Source organism: Podarcis melisellensis, assembly GCF_964234715.1.
Source record: "Podarcis melisellensis genome assembly, chromosome: 18".
NCBI lineage: Eukaryota > Metazoa > Chordata > Lepidosauria > Squamata > Lacertidae > Podarcis > Podarcis melisellensis.
Window position 1 is genome coordinate 1205442 of NC_138536.1, and position 27895 is coordinate 1233336.

At 48.6% G+C, this 27895-nt stretch overlaps 3 protein-coding genes and 2 long non-coding RNA genes across 8 annotated transcripts in view; 2 read left to right on the forward strand and 3 right to left on the reverse strand.

The window, feature by feature from the left end:
• LOC309361025 overlaps positions 1-20892 on the forward strand; it is a 113247-nt gene extending 92355 nt beyond the window's left edge. Inside the window, exon 2 of the long non-coding RNA XR_014164307.1 lies at positions 20611-20892. This is a non-coding gene — a long non-coding RNA (uncharacterized lncRNA). The remainder of the gene's footprint in view (positions 1-20610) is intronic.
• Positions 5920-14709, reverse strand: CCDC194 (coiled-coil domain containing 194). 3 transcript variants are annotated; one of them, XM_081895902.1, is made up of 6 exons: positions 13427-14709; positions 11060-11156; positions 9880-10012; positions 7241-7312; positions 6169-6214; positions 5920-6121 (listed from the first exon to the last, which is right to left on the reverse strand). In XM_081895902.1, the coding sequence occupies exons 1-5, from the start codon at positions 13754-13756 to the stop codon at positions 6205-6207; spliced, it is 642 nt and encodes a 213-aa protein (XP_081752028.1). In that variant the 5' UTR covers positions 13757-14709; the 3' UTR covers positions 5920-6121; positions 6169-6204. The 3 variants fall into 3 exon arrangements, with proteins under 3 accessions (XP_081752028.1, XP_081752027.1, XP_081752026.1); XM_081895901.1 differs by having other exon boundaries at positions 7226-7312; XM_081895900.1 differs by having other exon boundaries at positions 7180-7312; positions 13427-14708.
• LOC309360947 (uncharacterized protein) lies at positions 14958-20143 on the forward strand. The gene is made up of 4 exons (XM_081895953.1): positions 14958-15377; positions 17616-17712; positions 18893-18941; positions 20005-20143. The coding sequence occupies exons 1-4, from the start codon at positions 15120-15122 to the stop codon at positions 20132-20134; spliced, it is 534 nt and encodes a 177-aa protein (XP_081752079.1). The 5' UTR covers positions 14958-15119; the 3' UTR covers positions 20135-20143.
• On the reverse strand, positions 17174-18284 carry LOC309361054. The gene is made up of 2 exons (XR_014164339.1): positions 18190-18284; positions 17174-18010 (listed from the first exon to the last, which is right to left on the reverse strand). It is a non-coding gene; the product is annotated as an uncharacterized lncRNA (long non-coding RNA).
• Positions 20760-26322, reverse strand: LOC309360896 (uncharacterized protein). 2 transcript variants are annotated; one of them, XM_081895868.1, is made up of 4 exons: positions 25766-26322; positions 24799-24874; positions 23628-23703; positions 20760-21002 (listed from the first exon to the last, which is right to left on the reverse strand). In XM_081895868.1, the coding sequence occupies exons 1-4, from the start codon at positions 26246-26248 to the stop codon at positions 20843-20845; spliced, it is 795 nt and encodes a 264-aa protein (XP_081751994.1). In that variant the 5' UTR covers positions 26249-26322; the 3' UTR covers positions 20760-20842. The 2 variants fall into 2 exon arrangements, with proteins under 2 accessions (XP_081751994.1, XP_081751995.1); XM_081895869.1 differs by having other exon boundaries at positions 20869-21002; positions 23613-23703; positions 25766-26320.
• Between the last annotated feature and the right edge of the window lie 1573 nt (positions 26323-27895).

Sequence of the window (27895 nt, forward strand, 5' to 3'; positions counted from 1 at the left end):
ACTAGACTTGCTTACTCTCCCCACTCCTTCTGCTGCCCCCCCCCACAATTTTTCAGTTTTTCCCACCCAAACCAGGGGGCGTCCGGCTTCGGTTGAAATAAAATGAGGAAATCAGAGGGAAGTATGCTCCTTCTTCCATGCGACGGGCCTCAAGATATTGGAAGATGGCTCTCCTATCTCCTCTCAGGCTCCTCTTTTCCAGGCTAAACATCGCCAGCTCCTTCGACCATTCCTCATCAGGCTTGGTTTCCAGACCCTTGACCATCTCAGTCTCCCTCCTCTGCTCACCTTCCACCTTGTCCACATCCTTCTTAAATTGTGGTGCCCAGAACTGGACACAGTATCCCAGGTGTGGTCTGACCAAGGCAGAATATTTCCCTGCAAGGAGGAAGGAAATGGGGAAAACTTTCCAATGGTCTTTGGACTGTAGGGACTTACGCCTCCCTGTAAATACAGTCTGGCAAGTACCTGTTCAGCTGAGCGCACTATCAATATGCGTAAGAGATTCAGGAACTGAGTATTGACCATCTCCAAGGAATGGCCAGGTCACCCAGAAAAGGCAATTGATAAGGCATGATTGATCAGGTCTCCTGGCAGACAGGAGAGAAGCAACACATTCCCATTTCTGCTGGGGACCACCTCTTTCTGTGATGTATGCGTGATGTTTTGGGGGGTGGTCTTGAGCTACAAGGGACGCAGGTGGGTTAAACCACAGAGCGTAGGACTTGCCGATCAGAAGGTCGGTGGGTCGAAACCCCACGACGGGGTGAGCTCCCGTTTATTGGTCCCTGCTCCTGCCAACCTAGCAGTTCGAAAGCACGTCAAAGCGCAAGTAGATAAATAGGTACCGCTCCAGCGGGAAGGTAAATGGCGTTTCCGTGCGCTGCTCTGGTTCGCCAGAAGCAGCTTAGTCATGCTGGCCACATGACCCAGAAACTGTATGCTGGCTCCCTTGGCCAATAAAGCGAGATGAGCGCCGCAACCCCAGAGTCGGCCATGACTGGACCTAATGGTCAGGGGTCCCTTTACCTTTACCTTTATATAAGGGTTTGAGCACCAATGTTCTGGGTTCCTCCTCCCTCCTACGTGTGATGAGTGAGGACCCTGTTGCAACAGTTTAATAAAGATCAGGCTTACTAGCCGCTTTGCTTCTCAATATTCTCTGCTTGGCCTCTGTTATTTTCTCCTACAATAGAGAACCTACTTAAGGACTCTATATGGGCTCTTGGGTACCCCATAAGGGAAAAGGAGCAGGTTTTTTTCTTATACCAATAGCTTAGCGTTCGAAAATGGAATTTGCTGCCAAGGAGTGTGGTGGAGTATCCTTCTTTGGAGGTCTTTAAGCAGAGGCTTGACAACCATATGTCAGGAGTGCTCTGATGGGGTTTCCTGCTTGGCAGGGGGTTGGACTCGATGGCCCTTGGGGTCTCTTCCAACTCTATGATTCTATGATCTCTTAGCAACTCCTAACAGCACCTTTAACAAGCCAGACATCCCAGGATTTGGGGAATAATTGGCAGTTGCCTGGATTTATCCCTGTTTGGGGGTTGTTGGTTTTGGTTTTTTTGCCTCCGTCTTCTTTTCTTTGCAAAACGCCCTGCGGCTTTTTGCAAAGGGAAGTCTATAAATCATCTAAACAATTAACCAGCTCTAACCCCATCATCTTGCGATTTGGGACAGATATCTGGCTGCTTTGCTCGGTTCATCTGTTCGGGTCCTTTTGTCTTTCTGAATTGTTCTTGGCGCCTGTCCTAAGTGTTTCCCCCCAAACACGTCAAACGCTTGCATACCAAAACAAACCCATTATTCCAATCGCAGTCCTTTAAAGTCTGGCTCCGCTCCAACTAACTTTAATCCCTAGAATGGAAGGGACACCAGAGGTCATTTAGTCCAACCCACCCAGCAACTCCTTCTTTCTTCTTTGGCGATCCCTTGTAGCGAGTAAAATTGTCTTCCATAAACACAGTCTTAACAGTGAGTCCGTAAGTGACTGTGGAGGCCAATTCTGGACCCACACGTCTTTCCACAGTGGGGACATTGGTTTCTGGGTGGGAGTTGATCCCGGTGAGGGTTTGCCAAGTGTACCTTCCTCTTAGCACGTTTCTCCCTTGCATCCTGAGTTTGAGTGTCTTCAAAGCCCAGGACACCTTTGGTAAAGGCTGTTCTCCAACTGGAGCGCTCGCAGGCCATTGTTTCCCAGTTGTCGGTGTTTATACTTTTTTTAAAAAAATTTGGCTTGAGAGAGTCTTTGAACCTCTTTTGTTGACCACCAGCATTACGCTTTCCATTTTTAAGTTCGGAATAGAGGAGTTGCTTTGGAAGGCGATCGTCAGGCGTCCGCACAACATGGCCAGTCCAACGAAGTAGATGTTGAAGAATCATCACTTGTGATCTTTGCTTCTTCTGGTACCCTGGCATTAGTTTGTCTGTCTTCCCAAGTGGTGTGTAAAGTATTTCGGAGACACCGTTGATGGAATCTTTCGAGGAGTTGGAGATGGCTTTTGTAAGTGGTCCATGTTTTCCAAGCATACAGTAAGCTTGGTAGTACAATAGCTTTGTAAACGAGCATTTTGGTTTCCCTGCAAATGTCCCAGTCCTAAACTCTCTGCACTTCAATCGGGAGAAAGCCGCACTCGCAGAGCTCCAGTGACGCTAGATTTCAGCATCAATGTTGGCCCTTGTGGAAAGATAACTGCCCAGGTAGGAGAAGTGACCAACATTTTCCCTAACCTAGCTTTAGACAAGGCACAACACAATTTATTGATTTATTCAGAGGGTTTTCATCTCCACTCTTGAGCCGCCATAAATCAAAGGCGCATCACGAAAGGAAAAGGGGATGGGGAGGGTAGAGGAAAGAAGGGGATGCTGATTGTATAGGTAAAGAAACAGAGCGTGCTATTTCTCTTTGTAGCGTGAGATTCAGGGAGGCGAAGAGGGTCCCGCATTCGGCCGGAGAGCCCAAATTGCCACAGGAACTGTCTCTGGGTTTTCCTCTGAGCCTGGAAGGGTGGTGGCCGGCTGGCGCTATTTCTAGCTCTGAAAAGGAAGCCCCAGGAGCCGAGAGCGAAATCCGGTAGTTCGGGAGTAGCTCAAAGGTGACCAGACGTCTATTGCTTTGGGGGAAAGGGAGGGGGACAGCATTCAAAGCTATTGAGGAGGAGAGACATGTTCCCTGCAGGCCTCTATCCCCGAAGGAAAAAGGAATAGATAATAGTGCTCATTTAATGTCTTGATTTCAATATGTTGTTGTTGAGTCGTTTAGTCGTGTCCGCCTCTTTGTGACCCCCTGGACCAGAGCACGCCAGGCCCTCCTGTCTTCCACTGCCTCCCGCAGTTTGGTCAAACTCATGCTGGTAGCTTCGAGAACACTGTCCCACCATCCCGTCCTCTGTCGTCCCCTTCTCCTTGCGCCCTCCATCTTTCCCAACATCAGGGTCTTTCCCAAGGAGTCTTCTCTTCTCCTGAGGTGGCCAAAGGCTTGGAGTCTCAGCTTCAGGATCTGTCCTTCCAGTGAGCACTCAGGGCTGATTTCCCTAAGAATGGAGAGGTTTGATCTTCTTGCAGTCCATGGGACTCTCAAGAGTCTCCTCCAGCACCAGAATTCAAAAGCATAAATTCTTCGGCGATCAACCTTCTTGATGGTCCAGCTCTCACTTCCATACATCACTACTGGGAAAACCATAGCTTTAACTATACGGACCTTTGCTGGCAAGGTGATGTCTCTGCTTTTTAAGACGCTGTCTAGGTTTGTCATTGCTCTTCTCCCAAGAAGCAGGCGTATTTTAATCTCGCGACTGCTGTCACCATCTGCAGTGATCATGGAGCCCCAGAAAGTAAAATCTCTCCCTGCCTCCATTTCTTCCCCTTCTAGTTTCCCTAAAGCGGCTGAGAGGGGGGTTTTGTCATCTGGGCAGCCTGGGACCCCCAGACGCATGGCCCAGGATTGCACCCTGGGAAGGTCACTTTGGTTCTGCTTTCACAGTTTTTTGCCCCCCCCCGGAGGAGCACTCCATCATCTCTCAAGAGACATGGGTGCTGACAATGTGTGCAAGCTTGGGGAAATGTGCTTGGTGCAATTACGTATGAAAAGGAGCAATGCACACTCGGGGTTTGCAAAGCAGAAATGGAGAGAGAAAGCCAAATTTCCTTCATCCCTAAAGATGAAGTGATCGTACGCTGCTCCCTCGTGGTCAACTCATAAACTGCACTCACGAGGCAAAGGACTCCTGGATGAGTCCAGCAAAAGGCGACTCTGGGGTTGCACCGCTCATCTCGCTTTCAGGCCGAGGGAGCCAGCGTTTGTCCGCAGACAGCTTTCCGGGTCATGTGGCCAGCAGGACTAAACCGCTTCTGGCGCATGACGGAAACCAGAGCAGCGCACGGAAACTCCGTTTACCTTCCCGCTGCAGTGGTACCTATTGACTTACACCAGAGGAGCCGACACAACACAACACAAAACACGGTTGCTGGATGTAGGTTTTATTTTATTTGTTTTTTATCTTATATTTTGGAAATGTAAGGTAAAGTTAAAGAGACCCCTGACCATTAGGTCCAGTCGTGGCCGACTCTGGGGTTGCGGCGCTCATCTCGCTTTATCGGCCGAGGGAGCCGGCGTCCAGCTTCCGGGTCATGTGGCGAGCAGGACTAAGCCGCTTCTGGCGAACCAGAGCAGCGCACGGAAACGCCGTTTACCTTCCCGCCGGAGCGGTACCTACTTATCTACTTGCACTTTGACATGCTTTCGAACTGCTAGGTTGTCAGGAGCAGGGACTGAGCAACAGGAGCTCACCCCGTCATTGCGGGGATTCGAACCGCCGCCCTTCTGATCGGCAAGCCCAAGAGGCTCTGTGGTTTAGACCACAGCGCCACCAGCATCCAACACACGACCCCTGCTAGATCAGGCTATAGGGTATGGTGTTGCTAGATGTTCTCTTTTTGTACTACCAACCTTACTGTACGCTTCTGAAACATGGACCACTTATAAACGCCATCTCCAACTCCTCGAAAGATTCCATCAACAGTATCTCTGAAAATTTGTACACATCACCTGGGAAGACAGGCGAACTAATGCCAGTGTACTGGAAGAAGCAAAGATCCCCAGTGTCAAAGCGATGATTCTTCAACATCAACTTCATCAGACTGGTCATGTTGTGCAGGTGCCTGAATATCGTCTTCCAAAGCAACTGCTCTATTCCGAACTTAAAAATGGAAAGCGTAATGCTGGTGGTCAACAATAGAGGTTCAAAAACTCTCTCAAGGCAAATCTTTTTAAAAATGTAGTATAAACACCGACAACTGGGAAACACTGGCCTGCGAGTGCTCCAGTTGGAGAACAGCCTTCCCCAAAGGTGTCCTGGGCTTTGGAGACACTCGAACTCAGGACGCAAGTGAGAAACGGGCTAAGAGGAAGGCACGCTTGGCAAACCCTCACCGGGATCAACTCCCGCCCGGAAACCTATGTCCCCACTGTGGAAGGACGTGGGGATCCAGAATTGGCCTCCACAGTCCCTTACGGACTCACTGCTAAAACTGTGTTCATGGAAGACAATCTTACTCGGCTACGAGGGATCGCCAGAGAGGAAGAAGAAGATAGGGGGTTGGGTTGCCATATGTCCTATTTTCCCCGGACGCGACTTCTTTTCCAGAATTAAAATTTCTGTCCGGGCATTTGACAAAACATCCAGGTTTTTTCTTTCGGTGTTTTTGTTTCCAGTAACCCAAGGAAAAAATCCTAGCGCCCTTTACTCTGATCTAAGCAGGCCTGCAGCAGAGAATCGCGATCCACCAGGAATCTTTTTAACGTTGCGTTCCTTGCTTCCGCAAGGGAGAAGAAAACATCAAGAGGAAAAACCACAACAAGGCAGATTTAATTATTTGGGTCAGAGAACAACGTTTTATTTGAACATTAAATTTAAATTAATTTTTTTAATTTAAATTTATTTAAATTGTGATCTGACAGATCTGAATCATCCCAGAATATCCCTGCATTTCTAGATGTCCTTCACGGTCCTTTCCAACTCTACAGTTCTATAATTCCAATCTGGTTTAATAATCTGTCTCTCTCCACTGCCAACTTTCCCCAAAGCTGCATCTGAATTTGGTATTTATCTGTGACTTTGAACGGGTTGGGGGAGAGGAGGAAGGGGTCCGCAAAACCTCTCATCATGTCGAAGGCATTGGGTAAGTTGCTCTAGAGGAGAAAGATCAGCCTTTCCTGAAACGACAACGACAAAATGAATGAAAGCGAGTTAAAACAAAAACAGAGAAAAAGCAATTCAATTTTATATTAACCAGCAGCAATTAGCAACATGGAATATGTAGGTTCCCTTGAGAAAACATTTATCTATTTAATTGTTAAATTTCACACGTTTCCCCATAGACATTCCATTGACTTCCCATCCACCATCCATGATGTTCTGCAGTCGCAATCGGAATTATTCAACCTCCATTGGAAATCAGGTTGATTATCAAAATATTCAGACTCTGAGCTGTTTGCATGAAGCGAAGTTGCTTTTCCAGTTGAATTTGAGGGGAGCTCTTGAAGCATCCCTTGCGTTGAGCTACGGCTTCCGTGGCGCTGTGGGTTGGGTGGCGCTGTGGGTTAAACCACAGAGCCCAGGACTTGCCGATCAGAAGGTTGGTGGTTCGAATCCCCGCCATGACGGGGTGAGCTCCCGTTGCTCGGTCCCTGCTCCTGCCCACCTAGCAGTTCCAAAGCACGTCAAAGTGCAAGTAGATAAATAGGTACCACTCCAGCGGGAAGGTAAACGGCGTTTCCGTGCGCTGCTCTGGTTCGCTAGAAGCAGCTTAGTCATGCTGGCCACATGACCCGGAAGCTGTACGCCGGCTCCCTCGGCCAATAAAGCGAGATGAGCGCCGCAACCCCAGAGTCGTCCACGACTGGACTTAATGGTCAGGGGTCCTTTACCTTTACCTTGAAGCATCCCTTGCGTTAAGCTACGGCTTCCATTCTTCAATTTGCTCCTTGCATACAGTTCAAACCCTGCATATTCCGATAAATAAACCTGATTCGCAAAGGTGGGCAGAATACGTTTGACTGCGCCGGGTTAAGTCAAGCCGGAGTGACGGATGCCAAATCTTTCTCTCGCGGCAGGGTGATCGCCACCCTTTTGAGCAAGGGATCGCCCCAGGGGAACCCTCTCGGCTCTGAAAACTTACGAGAGGGTCAAGAATGAAAAAGATCGCCAGCCCCCACAATAAGTACCGGAACGGGGGGCACCTGCGGCCGGAGGAGGACGGACGCCCCTGAAGGCGACGGTGGAGGGAGGCGATTTCAGACAGGTAGCCGTGCCTGGGGAGATAAAAGGTGAGAAAGAGACGTCAGGAAGGGGGAGGCGGACTGACGAGACCCCGCCCCCCCGACAGATTATCTCTACATCAAATTATCACCAATATATGTGGGATGTGATCCATGAGAGGCAGTCAAGTACAACATTCCTTGCGATGCTAGAGAAGACATGTGAGGGAATGTTTGGTCCAGCCGGTCGAAACCTCCTGTTCCTCCTGGCTGGAGCATCCTTCCTTTTGCATGAAAAATAAGATTTTAAAAGGCAATTTCCCTTTTAAAAATCTCGAACTGCCGGTTTCAGGTACGTTTGAGGTTTGTTTTTTTGTTTTCAGGTCCGCTCGCTTTTGTCTTCTGACCTCGGTGCGTGTTTTTTAGGGTTGGTGCAAATGGGGTTTCGAAAAGGAGGAAAGATTCCTTGGGAAATGCTAGAGGAGACATGCGAGGGAATGTGTGGTCCAGCTGGTCAAAACTTCCTGTTCTTCCTGGCTGCAGCGTCCTTCCTTTTGCATGTGACTAGAGGTGGGCGTGGCCTCACCTGTCCAGGTAACAAAAGGATGAGTCACGCAGCACACCTCTCTCTTCTTGACTTCCTTCTTCGTTTGACCAGCTCTTAGCTAGGACTGCTCTGCTAGCTCTCAGCTACCAGAAGCACTGGGATTATTCCCCCATATGGGGCAGATCTACATGTACATATTTGTAACTAAGTCTGCCTTCAGGGATCCAACTGTGAACTGATGTGAGTAAACTTCCTTTATTGACTTTGAATAAGACTGTGGCGCCTTTATTCTTTTAAGAGGGATTCAAGGGAACTTAGCAGGAACGTACAATTCAATCTGAAGACAGACCGAATTGTACAATAGTGAGAGGCTCACACGAGCCTGCGACCAGCCATCTGCTGTGCATGTAAAAGGGGAATGTATGCCCCCCATATGGGGTAGATCCACATGTATATACTTTGTAACTAAGTCTGCCTTCAAGGATCCATCTGTGAACTGAACGTGTGAGTAAACTTCTGACTGAATTGTATAATAGTGAGAGGCTCACACGAGCCTGCGACCAGCCATCTGCTGTGCATGTAAAAGGGGAATGTATGCCCCCCATATGGGGTAGATCCACATGTATATACTTTGTAACTAAGTCTGCCTTCAAGGATCCATCTGTGAACTGAACGTGTGAGTAAACTTCTGACTGAATTGTATAATAGTGAGAGGCTCACACGAGCCTGCGACCCGCTATCTGCTGTGCATGTAAAAAGGGGGTGTAAACTCTGCTAAGTAAAGGAATTTGCTAGCGCAAGATTAGGAAGGATATGAATAAACAATATATCCTCTCCTGCCACCCTGAACGTTCCCACAAGATATATATATTTAGAAATATTTGAGGAGCTACTGTATGGGACGTGATCCAGGAGAGGCAGTCAAGTACAACATTCCTTGCGATGCTAGAGAAGACATGGGAGGGAATGTTTAGTCCAGCTGGTCGAAGCTTCCTGTTCCTCCTGGCTGGAGCATCCTTCCTTTTGCATGTGATAGAAGGTGGGCGTGGCCTCACCTGTCCAGGTAACAAAAGGACGAGTCACACAGCACACCTCTCACTTTTTGACTTCCTTCTTCGTTTGACCAGCTTTTAGCTAGGACTGCTCTGCTATATCAGGGGCAGTGCAACGCCATAAATCACTTCTGCGCATGCCCAAAGCCGCGCCTGCGCAGAAGTGATTTCCGGCGTCTGTGCATGCGCAGAAACGATTTCCGGAGCTGCGGAAGACAGTCCCTGCTCCGCGCTGGTTTAGCGCATTGAACGGGGACTCGCCAAGCTGCCAGCTAGGTTCGAGAGCAGCTCATGGGCCGGTTAAGCGACCCCCATGGGCTGCTTCCGGCCCATGGGCCTTAGGTTGCTGACCTTTGTGTTAGATTCTGTGGTTTGTTTCTCTGCAACGGTCGAAAGTGCCATGGTGTGATGGCCTGGGAATCCGATTCAGAGGCTGAACCGGAGGAATCCCAGCCTGCACAGGAGTCCCCGCCTCCAGGGCCGGCTGAGCTGGGGCAGGACCTTGGATCTGAAGCGCCTGCACCTGTGCCGGATCCTCAGGAGCAGGCACCAGGTGATTCCACTCCAGCTCCAGAGGTGATTAAGGACACAGTGCCTACAGGTGCGCCTCTCCCGGCCCTGCCAGAGGAAGGTGAGTCTCCCCCTGGGTCCAGTAACCCTTCAGCCTCTCCTGAACTGCAGAGGCTCAGGGCAGAGAGGCGGAGGGAACTGGTTTCTCCCAGGAGGAGTGCTCGCCTTAAGGCCAGGAGAGGCGAGTCTCCTGGGGGCCGGGACCGCCCCTGGCCTCAGAGAAGATAAAGGCCAGTCAGCCCGGTCCCAGGTTGCAGGAGCAACGTCGTTGTTGAGTACCTGTTCCTGCCCGGACCCAGACCTGACCCTCCAGTGTTTCTGTCTCTGCCCGGCTTCCGGCTTTGGACCTTGCCCCGCTCCTTGTGAACTGTTTCCACGCTAGTGACCCAGGACCGGACTTTGACTACGCCAACGGTAACTTTCCCCCCGGGACACATGGAGACTCGACTTACACACTTTCCTGCAGCGCTGCCTGCCGCGCCTCACAGTACTCCCTCTCCGCCTCGGCCGCGGCCTTTTCTCCCGCCGCTGCCTCCAGCCGCTCTTCCAAGCTGGCCGCCTGCTGCCGCCACCGGGACATCTCCGCTGCGAGCGGGAAAGGGCCGAGAGACGGGCTTGAGAACAACGGCACAATGCAGAAAAAGCTTTCCAGGCTTCCTCCAAGCCCACCCCTTCTCCAACAAGGTAGGGGGAAAGTATATTATTATTATTATCATTATTATTGGCTTATTAGCTTCTCCGGGGAGAAAGTTCCAGGCTGGATCTACACAGCTATAAAAAAAACGCTTTGGAAAAAAAACCGTTATAAAAGTTCACAGTGGAAATTACCATTGACTTCCTACTACTACTACTACTACTACTACTACTATTATTATTATTATTATTATTATTATTATTATTATTATTATTATTATTAGCTTCTCCAGGGAGAGAGTTCCAGGCTGGGTCTACACAGCTATAAAAAACCCTACGGGAAGAAAACCGCTATAAAAGCTCACAATGGAAATTACCATTGACTTCCAATTTTGGCCATTATTATTATTATTATTATTATTATTATTATTATTATTATTCTTATTAGCTTCTCTGGTAAAAGAGTTCCAGGCTGGATCTACACAGCTATAAAAAAAACGCTATGGGGGAAAAAAAACCGTTATAAAAGCTCACAATGGGAATTACCATTGACTTCTGATTTCGGCTCTACGTCGCCCTCTGGTGTCACATTCACATGACGCCTTTATAACATTCTAAACCAACTAATGTAGCAGAATCTGGGAGGAAGCCAACACCGAGAAGGCCCTGCCATGGGTCGCCACCGAGGGTGCCAGGGTTGAGGGAAGGGAGGCCCCTGAATACCTCGGAGCCCAGGCAGGTTTGTAGGACCGGAATCCCAGCCAGAGGGGCGGGTATAAATAATAAATTATTATTATTATTATTATTATTATTATTATTATTATTAACATATTTTTCAATTCATTATATATCGTTTCCCAGTAAGCTTTGACCTTACAAGACCTATAAAGAAATCATTACAGATGACTTTTCAGTGGCTCTCCCCTTGTAACATCCGCAACTCGGATGGGCGGGGTACAAGTAATAAATCATTATGATTGCAATTATTATCGTTATTACCCAGCAGGGCGCTGTTACGACCGTCCATCTCCACCCCTTCAGCCTGGAGGGTGAACATCTCACCGTGGAGCTCTGTCAGGTTGGCATCCAAACGGGTCTGCAAGAGAGACAGAGTGGGGCAGCATCTCTTACAATGTGGGTCCTGGACTTGTAGCCCCGCCCCTTGTATAGACCACGCCCACACAGCACCCTCCCACCTGTGGCCACGCCCCACCTTTGAAGAAACAGGCAAGGGGGGAGGGTCTGCCGTCGCCAGTGCCGGATTTACATATAAGCTAAACAAGCTCTAGCTTAGGGCCGCACTCTCTTCGGGCCACCCAAAAAATTAGGTAACGGTAAAGGAACCCCTGGGGATACGGGTGGCGCTGTGGGTTAAACCACAGAGCCTAGGACTTGCCGATCGGAAGGTCGGCGGTTCGAATCCCCGCGATGACAGGGTGAGCTCCCGTTGCTCGGTCCCTGCTCCTGCCAACCTAGCAGTTCGAAAGCACATCAAAGTGCAAGTAGATAAATAGGTACTGCTCTGGCGGGAAGGTAAACGGCGTTTCCATGCACTGCTCTGGTTTGCCAGAAGCGGCTTAGTCATGCTGGCCACATGACCCGGAAGCTGGATGCCGGCTCCCTCGGCCAGTAAAGCGAGATGAGCGCCGCAACCCCAGAGTCGGCCACGACTGGACCTAATGGTCGGGGTCCCTTTACCTTTACCCAAAAGTTGCTCAGCTTTTCTTAGGATTGGTCCCACCAAAGTTGTTGACATCTCCGGAGAACCTGATGGTAAGGTAAAGGTAATGGGACCCCTGACTGTAAGGTCCAGTCGTGACCGACTCTGGGGTTGCGGCGCTCATCTCGCTTTACTGGCCGAGGGAGCCGGCGTACAGCTTCTGGGTCATGTGGCCAGCAGGACTAAGCCGCTTCTGGCGAACAGAGCAGCGCACGGAAATACCGTTTACCTTCCACCAGAGCGGTACCTATTTATCTACTTGCACTTTGAGGTGCTTTCGAACTGCTAGGTTGGCAGGAGCAGGGACGGAGCAATGGGAGCTCACCCCGTTGCGGGGATTCGAACCACCGACCTTCTGATTGGCAAGCCCTGGGCTCTGTGGTTTAACCCACAGCGCCACCCGAAGGAAAAACTGAAGGTAAACCATGAATGCTTTCAACAATGGCAAAGCAAAGATGTAAATTCACCCTTTGGGCTGGCGGTTGGACTGGCCGGTGCCCAAGGGAGCACGGGAAAACCAGGACAAAACTAAAAACGGACAATATCTGGACGCTTCTGCAAAACCTCAAGAAATAATGGGGACAATTGCAGGCAGAGGAAATGGACTCAGGCCCCACAAAAACCTCCCCAAGCCCCCTTTTCCGGCCCTACAACCTCCACCAGCTGAAAAGGAAATTGCTCGAAGGAGAACAATGGAGGTGAGCGATTCGTTTTCCAGAGTTGGGCTTTTCCCAGGAAAAGGCTGCTATTGTGTCTGTTTATATTTCTCCAGGAGGACGGCAAAGGCTCTCAAGGTCCCAGAATCTTGGCCTTGTTCCAGCCCGGCAAGCGATTGTGTGGTAGGATGTGTTTTTTTGAGAAGCTGGGGCTGAGCGGCCTTGCAGAGTGTACCTGGAGGAGGATAAAAATTATACGTCTGCCCGAAAAAAGAACTTTGGATAGGCGTGGCAGAGACTCGGAATAAGCTGTCTCTGCACCGGACTGACTCAAAATAGAGTTTCCAAAAAAAGGGTTTAGGGTTCTTTAGGCCAGGGGTAAACAGCTGGAGCCCAGATCCGTGCAGAGCCAGCACATAACATCGTACGAACATCCTATGTTTCTCCCGCGAAAATAGGGACGTCCTATTACATCCCCTCCAATGTTTCTCCCCTGAAAATAGGGACGTCCTATTCCATCCCCTCCAACGTTTCTCCCCTGAAAATAGGGACGTCCTATTCCATCCCCTCCAACGTTTCTCCCCTGAAAATAGGGACGTCCTCTTCCATCCCCTCCAACGTTTCTCCCCTGAAAATAGGGACGTCCTATTCCATCCCCTCCAACGTTTCTCCCCTGAAAATAGGGACGTCCTATTCCATCCCCTCCAACGTTTCTCCCCTGAAAATAGGGACGTCCTATTCCATCCCCTCCAATGTTTCTCCCGCGAAAATAGGGACGTCCTATGCCATTCCCTCCAACGTTTCTCCCGTGAAAATAGGGAGTCCTATTCCATCCCCTCCAATGTTTCTCCTGTGAAAATAGGGACGTCCTATTCCATCCCCTCCAATGTTTCTCCTGTGAAAATAGGGATGTCCTATTCCATCCCCTCCAACGTTTCTCCCCTGAAAATAGGGCCTATAACGTTCCCCTCCCACCCGAGCCCAAAATACCACGTTCTCCAAGCAGCCCATCAAGGTGGCGTTGAGCCTCTTCCTGCTCTCCTTGGCTTGGCCAAGCTGCTTCTGCAAGTCCTTCTCTCGCTGGGCCAGCTTCTCCAGCTGCTTCTTGCGCCCGGCCCATTCCCGTTCCAGCTCGGCCACCTTGTCCCCCAGAGCTGCCGTCTCGTTTGCCACCTGCTCCCGGCACCCCCTGAGCTGGCGAGCCGCTTCCGAGTGCCACGCCATGACGGCCACAGATACGGTCACGGCGGCCAACACCAGAAGAAGAACCGCACACAAGCCCAGGACCTTCAGGGTGGCTTTGATGGCTGAGGGATCCATTCTTCTCTTTCTCCTTCTTCCTGGCAGGAGAGAGACTGTGCCGCTGATCGTACTCCTCTCACTATAATCGCTCTGCGTGGGTTTCACAGCGATCACACGAACCCTTCATCTGTGGCTCACCACAGGCCGCAGGGAAGAAAACCACAAGGGAGTTATTTGTGGCCTTTTTTCCGCCAGGAGTTTATGGGTCGCCTCTGTGCCCTTAAATTATATCCAGCCCTTTAAAAAAAATCACCAAGTAATTTGACCTCTGCTAAGTGCTAGGGCTGGGCGATATCTTGTTTTCAACACCGGGACATATCAGCAGCTAAATATTGAGATATACCTATATCAGAACCTCCACGTGTCCCTGATTTCCAGGGATTGCCAGAAGCCGTCCCAGTTTCTGATTTGATCGCAGAATGTCCCGCTTTTTCTTACGATGTCCCCATTCAGGGGAGAAACGTTGGAGGGGATGGAATAGGACGTCCCTATTTTCAGGGGAGAAACGTTGTAGGGGATGGAATAGGACGTCCCTATTTTCACAGGAGAAACATTGGAGGGGATGGAATAGGAGGTCCCTATTTTCAGGGGAGAAACGTTGGAGGGGATGGAATAGGACATCCCTATTTTCAGGGGAGAAACGTTGGAGGGGATGGAATAGGACGTCCCTATTTTCAGGGGAGAAACGTTGTAGGGGATGGAATAGGACGTCCCTATTTTCACAGGAGAAACATTGGAGGGGATGGAATAGGAGGTCCCTATTTTCAGGGGAGAAACGTTGGAGGGGATGGAATAGGACATCCCTATTTTCAGGGGAGAAACGTTGGAGGGGATGGAATAGGACGTTCCTATTTTCAGGGGAGAAACGTTGGAGGGGATGGAATAGGACGTTCCTATTTTCAGGGGAGAAACATTGGAGGGGATGGAATAGGACGTCCCTATTTTCACAGGAGAAACGTTGGAGGGGATGGAGTAGGACGTCCCTCTTTTCATTCAAGAATCCCCCACGTGGCAGCTAATAATAATAATAATAATAATAATAATAATAATAATAATAATAATAATGCGTTATACGAAGCAACACCAGGAAGGCTGCTATTCCCTAGCCCTGCCTCCTGGTCTCCCCCTCCTGCTCTTCCTCTTCCTTTCAGATTTGCTCAGCTTGAAGCAGGATCGCTTCCAAATACGCTGCTCCTCTCTGGAGAATGACCTGCTTATCCGTGCGCAAATTTGGGAACGGGTGAGCTCTCTTTCCCGCGGTCTTTTGGGTGCCCTCGGTTCCAACTCCCCGGGAGGCTCGGAGAAGGGGGTGGGGAAGACCCTCCGGACCGCTTTTTGGGTTTTGGGGTGCCCCTCCACCCCTTTGCACCCACTCCAAACCATGGAAGAGAAGGAAAGCTCTCCCAGTCTCCGCTGGGGGAAGCGCAAACTCTGGGTGGCCGTGGCAGCGCTGGAGTTCGCCGCCATCCTCATCTTGGTGGCCGGGCTGGCGCATTTCGCTGCGCACCACGAAAGGGCAACGGAGACAGGGAACTGGGGAGAGGGCAGCAACGCCACCAGCAGCCTGGCCTCCCTGGGAACCGTGAACCGGACCCTGCAAGCCGCGGCGAAGCGCTGGGAGTCGTGCCAGAACCGCACGGTAAGCCCAAATAAAATCGCAGGATGGGATGCAAAAAAGAAAGAGAAAGGGAATCGGAAGGAAATGTAACGGATAAGTTTGTAAACAGGTTGGAATTGGATACGCGGTTGCAAGAAGAGGCAAAATAAGAGAGGGGAGGGCAGAATGAAGCCAAAGGAAACGTCCTTTTGTTTTGCGTAAAATCTTTGTTGCTAAAATATCTGCGAAACGTGAAAATATAGGAGGTTGCAATCGGAATTATCCAACCGCAATTTGCAAATCTGGTTGATTCTCAAAGTTTGAAGGGTTCCGGGTGTTTGCAAGGAGCAAATGTAAGGAATAATAATAATAATAATAATAATAATAATAATAATAATAATAATAATAATAAGTGTGAAGTCTGAAGAAGTGTGCATGCACACAAAAGCTCATACCAATAACTAACTTAGTTGGTCTCTAAAGTGCTACTGGAAGGAATTTGTTCATTTTATTTTATTTTGACTACGGCAGGCCAACAGGACTACCTACCTGTAATAATAAAAACAACCCCATAGTCGCCTTTGACCGGACTTAACCATGCAGGGGTTCTTTGCCTTTACCTATAACAATGCCAAATTATAATACAATTACTAATACCAATCAATCTAATAATAATAATTTTTGTATCCCGCCCATCTGTCTGGGTTTCTCCAGCCACTCTGGGTGGCTTCCGGCCAAATATTAAAAACACAATACAGCATTAAACTTTAAAAACATCCCTAAACAGGGCTGCCTTCAGTTCTTCTTCTTTTTCTTCATTATTGTAATTTTACTGGTGTTAGCCGCCATGACTCCGTTTGACTTCCAAAATGTTCGGAAACCAAGGTGCGGCTTCGGATTGGAGCAGGCGCCCCGGAAACAAGAGCCGACAGTCACGTCGGACGATCGGCTTCTGGAAAACGTTCAAAAACCGGAACACTTACTTCTGGGTTTTTGGAGTTTGAGAACCAAGGCGTTTGAGAACCAAGGCATTTGGGAACCAAGGTACCACTGTATAGTGTTGGGGGACAGTGTTAACCTTGGTTGTCAATGCACATCCGGGGTGAGCCAATCTGTCAAAATCACCGATCGATGCCCTCTTGTTCAACAACAAAATGTGTTTCCATGCAAACATGCAGGAGGTTGAGCTTCATGGCTGCGATCCCAGTTTCGCTTTCCCAGGAGTAAGCCCTCCAGAACCAAAGCATCCCTGGCTAACCAAGCACAGGATTGTGGCCAAACCCTTTGCGAGACAAAACCAGAGCCAGTGGCGTAGCATGGGAGCACCCGGGGCAAGGCAAGTAATTTGCGCCCCCTAACCCGTGGATTTGCGCCCCTAACTCTAACCCCAGATGTTGCGCCCGGTGCGGCCGGCCCCCCCTGCACCCCCCACGCTACGCCACTGACCAGAGCTCTGTGCTTTTGCTTCCACCGCAAAAGTCTTCAAGATTTTTGTCTTCAAGAAGCAGCACTAACCAAATTTTTCCTCTCCCCTCCCTGTCTTTTATCCTTTTGCTAATTCTTCATCGTCATCGTTCTTTGCTCATATTTGACTGTTTACCATTCCAATGGATCGTTGAATATTGCCTTATTCGATATAAGCTGCTTCTTTTCAAACTATTGTGGCTTTTTCGTCTGAGATCATTACGGCGTGGGCGATCCTTGGTATTGATTTCCTTTTTGGGGGAGGTTGCAGATATAAGTGGGACTCAAAAGCGCCTAGCTTTATTTATTTCTCTTACGCATACCCCACCACTTCTTTTTAAAACAAAGTACAGTAGTAGTAGTAGAAATAATAATAATAATAATAATAATTTTTATTTATACCCCGTCCTCCCCAGCCAAGGCCGGGCTCAGGGCGGCTAACAAGCAATAATAAAAACAAGTAATACAGAACGGTTTGCAGGAAAATCAAAGCGAGAAAGGATAAAGATAAAATTCTGTATAAAACAAACAAGCCACAGCAATTTAAAGCAGCAGCAGAAAACATAAAATCTGAATCCTGAAAATGTTTCCTTAAATAAAATGGTCTTAATTTTATTTATTTTTTAAAGGCGTTCGCATTAAAGGGGCTAGGTAAATTTATTTTGGGATGCTGATTCTTCTCCTGGTTCCCACCGAGTTTATCTCTCGTTTGCTATTGATTTTCTTGCGCCTTGTAATATAGAAAGGCGATATGCAGATTAAAAGTGAAAGGAAATCCTTTTTTTTTCTCGTTGTTGATGTCTTGCCTCGGGGCAGAGAGCTCTAGAAGCCAACGCCTCCAGCCTGAGCTCCGAAATGACCCAGATCAAAACCCGATTGCGCCTGAAGGAACTGGAAATTAAAGGCCTGGAAGGTGAGATTCTGGGATGTTCAAAAGCTTTGGGAAGATCCTAGGTGGAGGTGGTTTGGGGCTGGAGGGGGGCAAGGAGCGGAGTGCAGAACTGGGACCTCAGGATCGGCGGCCCCCCAAACCTCTCCACGTAGCCCTCGGGGGCCTCTCCCTAGGCCACACCCCTTTCTTAAGCCACACCCCTGACCTGCTCTACCCGGCAACCTCCCCAAGTGCTATATCATCTATCTATCTATCTATCTATCTATCTATCTATCTATCTATCTATCTATCATCTATCTATCATCTATCTATCATCTATCTATCTATCATCTATCTATCTATCTATCATCTATCTATCTATCATCTCTATATCTATATCTATCATCTATCATCATCTATCTATCATCTACCTGTCTATCTATTTCTCTATCATCTATCTATCATCTAGCTATCATCTATCATCTATCATCTATCATCTATCTGTCATCTATCTATCACAGGTCCTTATAATATCAGTGGAAACAGTTGGTCCTGGTGAATATTAACCGCTTTCAATTTTAACCTGAGGATTGTCATTTGCCCAGTTTTAACTTTGATTTTAATTAATTTTAATTGATTGATTGCTTGTTTTTATGCACATTGTGTTATCTATATGAGGTTAGCCGCTCTGAGCCCGGCTCTGGCTGGGGAAGGCGGGGTACAAATAAAAATTTAATATCTATATCTAGCTGTCTGTTGATCTATCTATCTATCATCTATCTATTTCTGTCTGTCTGTCTGTCTGTCTGTCTGTCTGTCTACCTGTATGTCTATCTGAAGAAGTGTGCATGCACACGAAAGCTTACATCAAGAACAAACTTAGTTGGTCTCTAAGGTGTTGCTGGACATTTTTTAATTTTTTTATCTATCATCTACCTACCTACCTACCTACCTATCTTCTATCTATCTTCTATCTATCATCTATCTATATCTATCTATCTATATCTATCTATCTATCTATCTATCTATCTATCTATCTATCTATTTTAACCCACAGCGCCATCCGCGTCCCTAGACCAATAAAATATTTGAAGGTTATTTGAAAGTTGATGGGCATCGCCATTCAAACAGCGAAGCCTTCGACATGAAAAACAGGTGTTTTGCCACCCAGGCCTTTGTGCTTTGGGGAAATGAAAACAGCCCTCTTTTTCCCATTTCCCAGATGAGGTCACGCTCCTGAAAAACTGGACACAGATGCTTCAAGGTGTAAAGTAAGTGAGACTCACATTCAACTTATGAGGAAGGTGCTGTTGGGGGTGGGTTGGTGAGCAATGAGGCACCTGGTTCTGTTCTGGTGAGGGGATGGAATAGGATGTCTCTATTTCCAGGGGAGAAACATTGGAGGGGATGGAATAGGATGTCTCTATTTCCAGGGGAGAAACATTGGAGGGGATGGAATAGGACGTCCCTATTTTCAGGGGAGAAATATTGGAGGGGATGGAATAGGACGTCCCTATTTTCAGGGGAGAAACGTTGGAGGAGATGGAATAGGACGTCCCTATTTTCAGGGGAGAAACGGTGGAGGGGATGGAATAGGACGTCCCTATTTTCAGGGGAGAAACGTTGGAGGGGATGGAATAGGACGTCCCTATTTTCAGGGGAGAAACGTTGGAGGGGATGGAATAGGACATCCCTATTTTCAGGGGAGAAACATTGGAGGGGATGGAATAGGACGTCCCTATTTTCAGGGGAGAAATATTGGAGGGGATGGAATAGGACGTCCCTATTTTCAGGGGAGAAACGGTGGAGGGGATGGAATAGGACGTCCCTATATTCAGGGGAGAATCAATCAATCACTCAATCAATCAATCAGTTGCTGAACTGGGTTCCACACAGTCACAAAAACAAATGAACCGAAAAGGCCTCAAAAACAAAAAACGCAAAACAAAGAGCAAAAACAAAAGCGCCAAACTTGATCCGTTCAGGAAGTCCATTCGACTTCCAAAATGTTCGAAAACCAAGGCGCGCGTTCTGATTGGCTCAGGTGCCCCGGAAACAATAGCTGACAGCCGCGTCGGACGTCTGGCTTCCAAAAGATGTTTGCAAACCGGAACACACTTACTTCCGGGTTTTCAGTGTTTGGAAACCAAGGCATTTGAAAACCAAGGTACCACTGTACTAGCGAACCGTAGGTTAGATGGACTCCTTGTGAGAGAATCGGGCACGTATCGTGCGACACAAACGATGCACTGATTTGACACACCGTTTCGAAAGCCTCGGGGTGGCGCTTTCTCCATGAGCTGATTTCTTGCTCTCTGCCTTTCTCCATCACAGCAAACATCAGGAAGAAATCATTGCCCATCTTCGGCAGCAGCAAAGGAGGCTTCCAGCCAGCAGTGGAACCACTCTGTATGGTGACCTGACATCTCTGGGGCTCACAATGGCCGTGGTACTCCTGGTTTGAGGAGCCAGAGAGGCAGAGATGCCCGCCATCGTTCAAATCGACAGATCGACAACGTATTAAGTCCTAGCCTGAAAATGATGCACAGATGGTATTTAACACCAGCTGTTCTTTAGTCGTGTCCGCCTCTTTGGACCAGAGCACTCCAGGCCCTCCTGTCTTCCGCTGCCTCCCGCAGTTTGGTCAAACTCATGCTGGTCTCTTCGAGAACACTGTCCCACCATCTCGTCCTCCCCTTCTCCTTGCGCCCTCCATCTTTCCCAACATCAGGGTCTTTTCCAGGGAGTCTTCTCTTCTCCTGAGGTGGCCAAAGTCTTGGAGCCTCAGCTTCAGGATCTGTCCTTCCAGTGAGCACTCAGGGCTGATTTCCTTCAGAATGGAGAGGTTGGGTCTTCTTGCAGTCCATGGGACTCTCAAGAGTCTCCTCCAGCACCATAATTCAAAAGCCTTCTTTATGGTCCAGCTCTCACTAACACCAGCTAAGCTTGCTAAAATGTACAAGACAAGAACCAATGAGTATTGGAAATGTCAAGAAAGGGAAGGTTTATTCTACCACACGTGGGGGCCTTGTAAAGAGGTGAAGGCTTTCTGGGAAATGATATATGACGAGTTAAAGTTTTTTTTCCGGGGGGGGGGGGGGTCTGGATCATGCTTCTTTTCTCAAAGAAGTCGCTTTTTCCGAATGTTCATATCTGCCATAGCAACTTCACTTCACTGGCATAGGCAGACAACACAGGCTATGAGGAGGAAGAGGAAGAGGAGGAGGAGGAAGAAAAACACAACACCCATCAACCAGGGGCTCTTGGTTATGTCATCGGCGACATTCAGCTGGTGATAATTCTGCCGTTTCTCTCGCATCTGGTTTTGAAACCTGGAAAGACAAAGCGGTTGGGGAAATATTGGGTCAGTAGGGCTGCCTCTGGGGCGATGCAGTCCCAAATCAAATCAAATCAAATCAAATCTAGAACCTTTATTGGCATCACAATATAACACATTTCAAGTCACTGGGATCATTAAAAGGACGAGGGTGAAGCTATCACACTATGGTTGCATGGAAAAAGATCCAACCTCTCCATTCAGAAGGAAATCAGCCCTGAGTGCTCACAGGAAGGACAGATCCTGAACCTGAGGCTCCAAGACTTTGGCCACCTCAGGAGAAGAGAAGACTCCTTGGAAAAGACCCTGGTGTTGGGAAAGATGGAGGGCAGAAGGAGAAGGGGACGACGGAGGACGAGATGGTGGGACAGTGTTTTCGAAGCTACCAGCATGAGTTTGACCAAACTGCAGGAGGTAGTGGAAGACAGGAGGGCCTGGCGTGCTCTGGTCCAGGGGGTCACAAAGAGTTGGACACCACTAAACGACTCAACAACAACAACATGGTCGTGTGCATTTGGATGTTCTGCTACGCCCTGTCTATTTTCCGAAAGGATAACCCTTTTGGGTAGAACTGTGGCTAAAGAGGAAGCTACTAAGGCAGCGATATCTTTGTCCCGGTCTGCCAGGAGAAACCTCGTTTGGCTTCTTCTTGGAGTTATGGGCCGGAGGTCCGACATTTTGCTCAGCATCAGTTGGCAAGGTCTGCTGTGCAAAGGGAAATCTAAGAGAATGTGGTCCATTGAATCGGGTCCTCCTTATAGGACACAATAACGGACGTGGGTGGCGCTGTGGGTTAAACCACAGAGCCTTGGACTTGCCAATCAGAAGGTCAGCGGTTCGAATCCCCACAATGACGGGGTGAGCTCCCGTTGCTCGGCTCCTGCTCCTGCCAACCTAGCAGTTCAAAAGCACGTCAAAGTGCAAGTAGATAAATAGGTACCGCTCCGGCGGGAAGGTAAACGGCATTTCCGTGCGCTGCTCTGGTTCACCAGAAGCGGCTTAGTCCTGCTGGCCACATGACCAGTAAAGGGAGATGAGCGCCGCAACCCCAGAGTCGGTCACGACTGGACCTAATGGTCAGGGATCCCTTTACCTTTAGTATAGGACACAATATACAATTTGAGGACTGGGGAAAGCTGTGGAAGGTAGATTTGAAATTTACTGACTGTTCTCTGCTGAAAGAAAATGATGTATAGATGGTATAATAAATAAGTATCAATTGCTGTTATTGGTTGGTTGATAGATCATTTCCCAATAATCTTTGGCTTGTTTCCATGGCCACCACATGTGCATTAATGTTCCCTCCGCCCCTTGACACAATTCCTGCATAATTTGGATCCTTTTAAAATACATTTCAACAAGCTTGTGAGGCATCAAGTACTGTGGTACCTTGGTTGCCAAACTTAATCCGTTCCGGAAATTCCGTTCCAAAACCAAAGCGTTCCAAAACCAAGGCGCACTTTCCCATAGACGGTCATGCAAAATGGATTAATCCGTTCCAGACTTTTAAAAACAACCCCCCAAACAGCGATTTAACATGGATTTTTACTATATAATGAGACCACCGATCCATAAAATGAAAGCAATAAGCAATGTACTGCAGTCACACAATCAATCTATCAGTTCCACACGAAAACAAAACGAAAAAGAGCCGCAAAAACAAAAACACAAAATAAACAGCAAAAAAGCAGACGGACCTCAGATTAACACTTGAATTGGAAGCGTGGCACTCAAAACGGAGCAAGTTCGGCTTCTGAAAAAGTTCGCAACCTGGAACACTTCCTTCCGGGTTTTGTTTGGGTTCCAAGTTGTTTTGGTACCAAGGCGTTTGAGAACCAAGGGACCGCTGGTACTCTTTTTAGGGTTTTGGGATGCTGAATTCAGTGCTGGATTGGGGGCCCAAAAAAATTTCAAGGGAAAAAAACCGGGATGTCCATTTCCAAAATATGAGATAAAAAAACGTATAAAATAGAACCTACATATAGCAACAGTGTTTTGTGTTGTGCCGGCTCCTGTGATGTAAGTCATGGGCCCCTCCTGCTAGCCTGCTCCCTCAAATATCACTGTTTTGCTCCTTTCTATATATAGGGTCTCCTGCCAACCTAGCAGTTCGAAAGCACCTCAAAGTGCAAGTAGATAAATAGGTACCACTCTTGTGGGAAGGTAAACGGTGTTTCCGGGCGCTGTTCTGGTTCGCCAGTAAAGGCTTAGTCCTGCTGGCCACATGACCCGGAAGCTGTACGCCGGCTCCCTCGGCCAGTAAAGCGAGATGAGCGCCGCAACCCCAGAGTCGGCCATGACTGGACCTAATGGTCAGGGGTCCCTTTACCTATATATATGGTGCCTACATTCTGCATGGACTGGTTGCACGGCAACATGGGCAAATGGCTTGAGATACCTATGAGGTCCGTAAATTACCATATAGCATATATTCAACACAAAAAAACAGCAACAATTTGTTGTGGACAAAGGACAGCTGGACACAGAAAGGGCCCCATTACCTTCAGGAGCTTGAGGGCCTCATCAAACCTAAATCCGGCCCTGGCAGGATTGTACGAAACTTCGACCCACCCAGGAGGAAATGCAAAAACAAATATGAACTCACCCTAGACGCTCTTACCATTGCTGGTTATTCCTCCAGCTCTCCAACTCTCTTTCTTTACTGGACAGCTGCTGCTCAAGGCCATCAATTTTCCCTTTGAAAAAGAAAGCAAACATCTTTCAGATTTCCCATCTATTCCACCTCGACAGATGACTTTTGGAAATCTCACTCTCTCTCCCTGCATGGCCAGGAATGGGGGATATCAGGCCTGTGGGAGAAATGCGGCCCCCATGGACTCTCTGTCTTGCCCCCGGAAATCTCCCCAGGCCATCAGCTGCGGCTCCTTTGGCCGAGATCCCTGCATGGCAACGGGTTGGGCTAGATGACCGCTGGGGTGCCCATTTGTACAATTCCACGATTCCCACACTGCTTTTGCCTCAAGGGCCTTGTATGAGTTGACAGAGCCCAGAACACCTGAGGCTCAAGGGAGCACAGCTGCAACCGAAATTGTTCAACGCCACCCCGTTGCAAAAAGGGGTTTATTTATCAAAATTCCCAGACTGTCTGTCATTTGCAAAGGAGCCAAACGTGGTCTTCAGGGTGAAGAGGAAGAGTGGGAGGGGAGGGAGGAGGGAAAGAAAGAAAGAAAGAAAGAAAGAAAGAAAGAAAGAAAGAAAGAAAGAAAGAAAGAAAGAAAGAGAAAGAGAGGGGAGAGAGAAAAAAGAGAGGAAGGAAGGAAGAGAGAGAGAGCGAAAGAAAGAAAAGAGAGAGAGAAAGAGAGAGAGAAAGAGAGAAAGAAGGAAAGAAAGAAAGAAAAAGAAGAGAAAGGGGCAGAGAGAGGAGAGAGAGAGAGAGAGAGAGAGAGGGAGGGAGGGAGGGAGGGAGGGAGGGAGGAAAAAAAGAGAAATTAAGAAAGAAAAAGAAGGAAAGAAAGAAAGTAAAAGAGAGAGAGAGATGATATTTTCTTTATGAATTAGCATCGTATACATTATTATTATTATTATTATTAGTAGTAGTAGTAGTAGTAGTAAGTAAATATAATGAACTGGGACAGATGTGGAAACCTCTGGTTTTTGCCTGGCGGAAACACGGCTTCCTTTGCACATCTTTGCCTTAACACTCGTAGGGTGGGCTTCGGATCGGCCCATTCAGTGGGAGGGAGGAAGCTGGACTTATTATGGGGCGGGGACAACCCAAAGCATTGTAGTGCTCTGCCATCACCACGACGCCATCTCTGCTGGTTTCTCACCTCGGAGCTTCTGGTTCTCCTGCTGTAGATTCTTCCTTTCCTTCTCCAGAGACGAGGTTTTTTCTTTCGTGCTGTCCTGTAGCAGGAGAGAAAAAAATACCTTGAAAATTGCGCCCGGAGGGGATTTCTGGTTCACGTCAACCGTATAACCCTGGTCCTGAGAGATCTGCATTGGCTCCCAGGACATTTCCAAGCACAATTCAAAGTGTTGGTGCTGACCTTGAAAGCCCTAAATGGCCCAGTAGAGCGTCTCCACCCCGGACACCAGGGTCCATCTCCTGAGGGACTTCTGGCAGCTCCCTCCCTGCGAGAAGTGAAGTTACAGGGAACCAGGCAGAGGGCCTTCTCGGTGGTGGCGCCCGCCCTGTGGAACTCCCTCCCACCAGATGTCAAGGAGATAAACAACTAACTGACTTTTAGAAGACATCCAAAGGCAGCCCTGTTTAGGGAAGCTTTTAATTTTTGATGTTTTATCATGTTTTTAATATTCTGTTGGGAGCTGCCCAGAATGGCTGGGGAAGCTCAGCCAGGTGGGCGGGGTATAAATAATAAAGGTAAAGGGACCCCTGACCGTTAGGTCCAGTCGTGGCCGACTCTGGGGTTGTGGCGCTCATCTCTCTTTACTGGCCGAGGGAGCCGGCGTACAGCTTCCGGGTCATGTGGCCAGCAGGACTAAGCCGCTTCTGGTGAACCAGAGCAGCGCACGGAAACGCCGTTTACCTTCCCGCCGGAGAGGTATCTATTTATCTAATTGCACATTGATGTGCTTTTGAACTGCTAGGTTGGCAAGAGCAGGGACCGAGCAACGGGAGCTCACCCCGTCGTGGGGTTTCGACCAACCGCAAGTCCTACGCTCTGTGGTTTAACCAACAGCCCCACCCGCGTCCCAGATAAATAATAAATTATTGTTATTATTATTATTATTATTATAGGAGCCCCTTCCAGCTTCGAAGAGCCCTTGTTTTACCAGTTGAGCTTGGCAGGACTCCCAGCGCTGTTGCATCTCGCCCAGGCTCTGGTTGGCAGCCGCTAGCTGGGTCTGCAGATCATTGCTGCCCTTAATCGCTTTCTCCAAAGCCATCTTGGTCTTCCTGAGGGTCCGGTTTGTAGCGGCCAGTTGCCTGTCGCTCTCCATTTTCCCTTTCTCCATCTCCCTTTTCACAGCTCCCAGTTGTTCCTTGAGAGATGCCACCTTGCCCAGCAGTTGGGCTCGGTCGCATTCTGGCTCCAAAACTGCCCGTGGTTGATCCGAAAGGAGCATAGTGATCCATAGAAGGAATTGGAGGACGATGACAGCTGCACACCAGAAATGGGTCTTGCTCCATGTCTTGGTGGAAGTGATCCATATGATCTTCAGATCTTCTAGGGATCTGCGCACGGCCCGCTGCAGTGCATCCATGGCGAAGGCAAGTTGGGAAACACCAGCTTTCGACTCGAGCTTTCGAAACATGAGCTTTCAAATCTCAGAGAGTGATTCCTCCTGGCTCCCTCCGGCAACAAGATTTGGGCCTCCCTCCTCCCTCCATTTCCGGGAATTTGTGAAATCCAGCAGCCGAGAGGAATCGAAACTGAACCAAGCCACTGAATTTATTTATTTATTTGGAAAGCGATGTTATAAGAGAAAAACTGCTCCCTTTCCCCCTTATTCAAGAGCCAGTGTTGAGTCCTTATGAGTGTGTGTTGTGTTTGTACAAACTGAATGATTGGGGTTTTTTTTCCTGCAACACTTAAATCGTATTAAGTGTATTAGCGTATTAACTTATGGTCTGTGTGTGTGGTTTGGGAGCTGCACGGCCAGGGAAAAACAATGCTGTCCAGGGTTGTAAAGACTGCAGAGAGAATAATTGGGCGCACTCTTCCCACCTTGGATCAAATCTACGCTTCCAGGTGCCATAAGAAAGAGGCAGAGATAGCGCAGGATAGTGCGCACCCCGGAAAAGATCTCTTTCAGCTTCTGCCCTCTGGAAGAAGGTCCAGGGTTATAAAGGCCAGGACTAGCCGCCTGAGAAACAGTTTCTACGCAAAAGCAATTCTGGTTCTAAACGCAGCATAAGGGGTCTCTATAGTATAGTGTATTTTAAAATGGGGTTTCAGAGTTTTTAGGGGTTTTTGAACGTTTTATGTAGTTTTGTAGTAGTTTTATGTAGTTTTTCAATTTCATTGTTCTGCATGGGACAATGACAATAAAGTTATCGTATATCGTATATCGTTCCGGAGGCCTGTTCTTAACCTGAAATATTTCTTAACCTGAAGCACCACTTTAGCTAATGGGGCCTCCTGCTGCCGCCGCGCCGCCGGAGCATGATTTCTCTTCTCATCCTGAAGCAAAGTTCTTAACCTGAAGCACTATTTCTGGGTTAGCTGAGTCTGTAACCTGAAGCGTATGTAACCTGAAGCCTATGTAACCCGAGGTACCACTGTATATAACTTAGAATTCCTATAACAGCATGAAAAGAAACTCTGCCGCTGGGAGATAGGAAAGGGGTCCCCTCCTCTCTGTAAAGGTAAAGGGACCCCTGACCATTTGGTCCAGTCGTGGCCGACTCTGGGGTTGCGGCGCTCATCTCACTTTACTGGCCAAGGGAGCCGGTGTGCAGCTTCCGGGTCATGTGGCCAGCAGGACTAAGCCGCTTCTGGCAAACCAGAGCAGCGCACGGAAACGCCGTTTACCTTCCCGCCGGAGCGGGACCCATTTATCTACTTGCACTGGTGTGCTTTGAAACTGCTAGGTTGGCAGGAGCGGGGACCGAGCAACGGGAGCTCACCCCGTCATTGCGGGGATTCGAACCGCCGACCTTCTGATCGGCAAGTCCTAGGCTCTGTGGTTTAACCCACAGCGCCACCCGCATCCGTACAGCAGCCTTATTTCCAACAGGGGTGACCTCTGAAGCGGGCTGGGCTCCCTGCAACCACCAGTCCTGACCAGTATGGTGATGGATGTTGGACTGGCCACCAGTTTGGGGAAGTCTGCCACGGAGAGCGAGGAAGTTTCTGTTGCTGGGAAGTGAAGCAGTTCTGAGAAAGGTGTGTGCTTGTGGTGACTGCAAAGGGAGACACACCCACCCCATGCCAAATTCCAAGCGAGGGTGTTTCCAAA